The sequence below is a fragment of the Buceros rhinoceros genome, unplaced genomic scaffold (assembly GCF_000710305.1).
Source record: "Buceros rhinoceros silvestris isolate BGI_N320 unplaced genomic scaffold, ASM71030v1 scaffold38165, whole genome shotgun sequence".
NCBI lineage: Eukaryota > Metazoa > Chordata > Aves > Bucerotiformes > Bucerotidae > Buceros > Buceros rhinoceros.
Genome location: NW_010414028.1, coordinates 1 through 3624, shown reverse-complemented (window position 1 = coordinate 3624; position 3624 = coordinate 1). Strand labels below are relative to the sequence as shown.

Sequence of the window (3624 nt, the reverse complement as noted above, 5' to 3'; positions counted from 1 at the left end):
TGCCAAGCTAACCCCCCTCTTCCCCTTCCCCAGATCCCCCCCGGCTTGTTCGCAGAAAGTGCCCAGTATCAGCTGCATTAACTACAGTGACAGACCCCCCAGTCCTCTCCCAGGTGCCTCCCCCAAGCTTCACTGGAGGAAGGGGAGGATAGTGGAGTAAAACCACTCTTCTGAGAAGTGCAGGTGGTCCCCTTTCACCCCCAGGAACACCAGCTTTCCCGCTTTGTCCATCTCCTGCAGCCCCAGGCGATCCTGCGGAGAGAAGCATGACTGCAGCTTCAGCAGAGCAGTCGTGAAACGTGCACTGGAGGAGACCTTGAGCCAGCCACGAGACTGGTTCCCACTGCTGGGGGGACAATGCCCTCCCCAGCAGGGAGATGATGCCCCAGCAGCGGCAGAGCAGGGGGGTCTGGAGCTCCTCAAGACCCCAGGGACACTCTGGAGTGGAAACAGCAAACCCCCCTGCCACAGAACACACCTCTGTGTACAGTGAGGTCTCCTTCAGCGGGACGGTCTCCTTGGCTTGGCCGCTTTTGTAGAACCCAAACCACTGTCAGAATAAAAGCAAGGGAGCAGCTGCTGAGGAGGGGAGCTGCTTTCAGCAGCGCCTGCGCCCACAGCACAGCATCAGGCCTGTGTTTGTGCTCTGTTTGCTCCTCACCAACCTCGAGTTCTGCCAGCAAAGGACAGACCAGAAACAAGCACCAAACCACCGCCCGAAAGCAGCCCCCACCCTGGCTGCCTCACCTCAGAGATCGGAGGGTCGACCATGGTGTCATTGAGAAATTTCACCATCACAAACTTTTTCAGGGCCATCAGGTTTTTCTTGTAGGTCTCATTGATGCCCTGATGAAACATCAGAGAACAGGTCCAGCTCACTGGAAAGCCCAGAGGCAGGTCAGGGAAAGCACGTGCACCATCCTGGCAGGCAGGATTTCTGCCTGCAGCCTCCTTGGCTGCGCTTGTGGCATTCAGCCTCATCTCCAGGCTGTAACGAGGGGATGAGCGCCCCCCACCTTCCCAGGGAGGGAGAGGATTCACCTGCTTGGAAGGCGATGGGTGGACTGAGCACCAGCCTCCCCAGAAGAGCGCAGTGCCACAGGAACTGCTCTGCCACAGACAAGTCTCCGTACATCTGCCAGCAAACCCACACTGTACGAGCCAGGTCCTTACCCTCTCCTGATTAATGTCAGCCAAAAAGATGCTGTTTTTCCTGTACTCCTCCTCCTTCAGCGGGTCGTGCCAATACTCTGCTTGTACCAAGCTGGAGAGAGAAACCACAGATCGGACCGAAACCCAGAGCTTCTCACGCGGGGCTGGCCGCCGTGGTGGCAGCCTGATGGATGTACTCACTGCTCCTGGACCGCTGGCGTGTAGGCGCCCAGATCCAGCATCTTTCGGATCCAGTCACAGAGGTGGGAGCTCTCACCAGGACAGCGGGGGAAGCCGTAGACGCCTGTGGTGTGGAGACATGGAACAAGGTGGTCAGACAAACTGGAATCCCTTAATCCCTCTGGCTGGTAACGAACTGGCCTCTTACAGAGCAGCAGCGAGAATTACCCAGGGGATCGGGCAGCTGTTAATCCTGCAATCTCATCAGCGTGCCCTCCTGCCCCTGGGCATAACACACACAGGTGACACTGGTGGCATGAGTTGAGGGGATGGTGCTGGAGAAGGGGGGCATGCAGACGGGCGGAACATCCAGCTCGATCGATATGTCCCGGGATGGTTCCCTGCAGCCTTCCCACCACGCCACAAAGAAACAGCCTCAACCCGCGGAATGGTTGGAAATTCACTGCCAGCCGCTCTCAATGCCACACCCCTCCAGTTTGATGCTACCGCTGCAATCCACCGCGAAAGGCACCTCCCTGCCCTGGGAGGTGGAACATCCTTGTGACCCAGAAGGTTTGGTTTCACAGGGTCTTGCTGTGTAGTTAGAAATTTCTTCTCACAACTAACACCAAGTGCTTCCAAAGCAAATAACCCAACCCAGCCAATGAATCGTCTGCTACAAAGGCCTCTTCTCGTTGCCAGCCAAGCAAGACCAAGGCAGAAGATAAAGTAGCTGGTTAACAACGGGGCCAGGGCAGATCACCTGGTTCAGACAGGGACAAAAGGGCAGTTTAATTCCCAAGAAAACGGTCAGTTTATAGGAAGAGGACAAAAAAACCCATTCCTTCTGCCAGCCAGAGCCCCTCACCATTCCCTGTGCTCAGGAGGCGAGTGGGTTCAGAGGTCCTTACCTTGGTGCTGCCCCCCAATGGAGATCAGACTGAGCATGGGGGGAGAAGGACACCTCTGGGCCACCGCCCGCCTGCGGAGGAAGAGGAGGGAGCTGAGCAGCCTGCCCAGGCCACCAGTGCTGGTGCACAGGCAGATCTCAGCTCCTCACGGTGTGGGCTCAGGCACTTGCATTTGTCAGCAAGAATTAACCCTTCCTGGTAGAGCAGAGCTACAGGAAAACGCGTTCTTGCCGCCTCTGGAGCACTCCTGCCTTTATGACAGGGAGTGTCAGTTTACATCTGCTCAGTACGTCAGGAGAGTTCCAGACCAGAACCCGAAACCCCGCAGAAACCCCTCGAAATGGAGGAGAAGCGGGAACTTACAGGAACTGGCCTCCTTGGGAGAAGCCCATTGCGTTGTAGCCTCCTCTCAGGTGCGGGTCCTTGGCGAGCTGGCTGCACACCTCTGTCACCTGATCGTTCACGTTCATGAAGAAGCTGTTCTCCATATCCTGATGGAGCAGTTGGGTTAGTTCGGGTCACTTACACCTCTACGGTGACGCCTGTTATTTTAACCTCTGCAACCAGATCGCTATCGGCTCCGCTTTCGAAAGAGACCTTCACTTCCTCAGCGCGACAGCAGCGAGCTCATGGCTTGAGACTCCACCAGTCTCTGTTCCTGCTCTGCCTGGAGAAACTGCCTCGTATGGAACGGTGACATTTCCTCACATTTCTCGGCAGTTTGAGTCCCTTCAGATTAGTATCTACGTATATCTATAAATTAGAAATCCCACCTCACCCATCTTCTCCAGAGGGGCAGAGGTCTGTACCTTTGTCACGCTGGCAATGTCTGGTGAGCAAAGGGCTGCAAATCACAGCGGATGGCGAGGGACAGAGCTCTGCTTTAGCACAGATGCTCCTCACGTGCCTCTGTGCTACCCGGAGTGGTTAAGAGTGCTAACCAGCGGATCTGCACACTAACCCAGTTCAGACCAGGGATCTGGGTTTCCCTGCTTCTTTTCTGCGTGCATTACCCAGACTATTGGTTTCTACCTGTCATAGCTGTTTCCTTCATACGAAAGAACGAACGAGCAGTGGAAGCACAACACGAATCCTCGTGAGACCACGTTAACAGCAGAGACCACAGTAACTATGGCCCCTTCAGACCGCCCCGCCGGGCCTGCCCTGCCGAGCAGAACCGCGGGGGACAGCGGGCAGTTACCTGTATCAGGTTGCTCCCAATCTTCAGAGACAGAACGTAAATCCCCGGTATTTTATTCTGCACTATTTTCTTGATGTAGCCCATGCTCTGCGGATTGCAGCAGCTGTCACCTGTGAGAGGGGACACCGCGGCGCACCGTCACACACCGCCCCGGCCTCGCCTTTCCCCCACGAACACACC

The 3624-nt window shown here is 56.1% G+C and overlaps 1 protein-coding gene across 1 annotated transcript; it reads right to left on the bottom strand.

Moving 5' to 3' along the window:
* Positions 1–59: 59 nt before the first annotated feature.
* Positions 60–3554, bottom strand: PPT1 (palmitoyl-protein thioesterase 1; the record flags this gene model as incomplete). The annotated part of the gene is made up of 8 exons (XM_010136963.1): positions 60–252; positions 479–550; positions 748–846; positions 1174–1264; positions 1354–1456; positions 2244–2314; positions 2607–2734; positions 3445–3554. Coding segments are annotated over 8 exons (797 nt in total), but the record flags the coding sequence as incomplete, so codon positions are not given.
* Between the last annotated feature and the right edge of the window lie 70 nt (positions 3555–3624).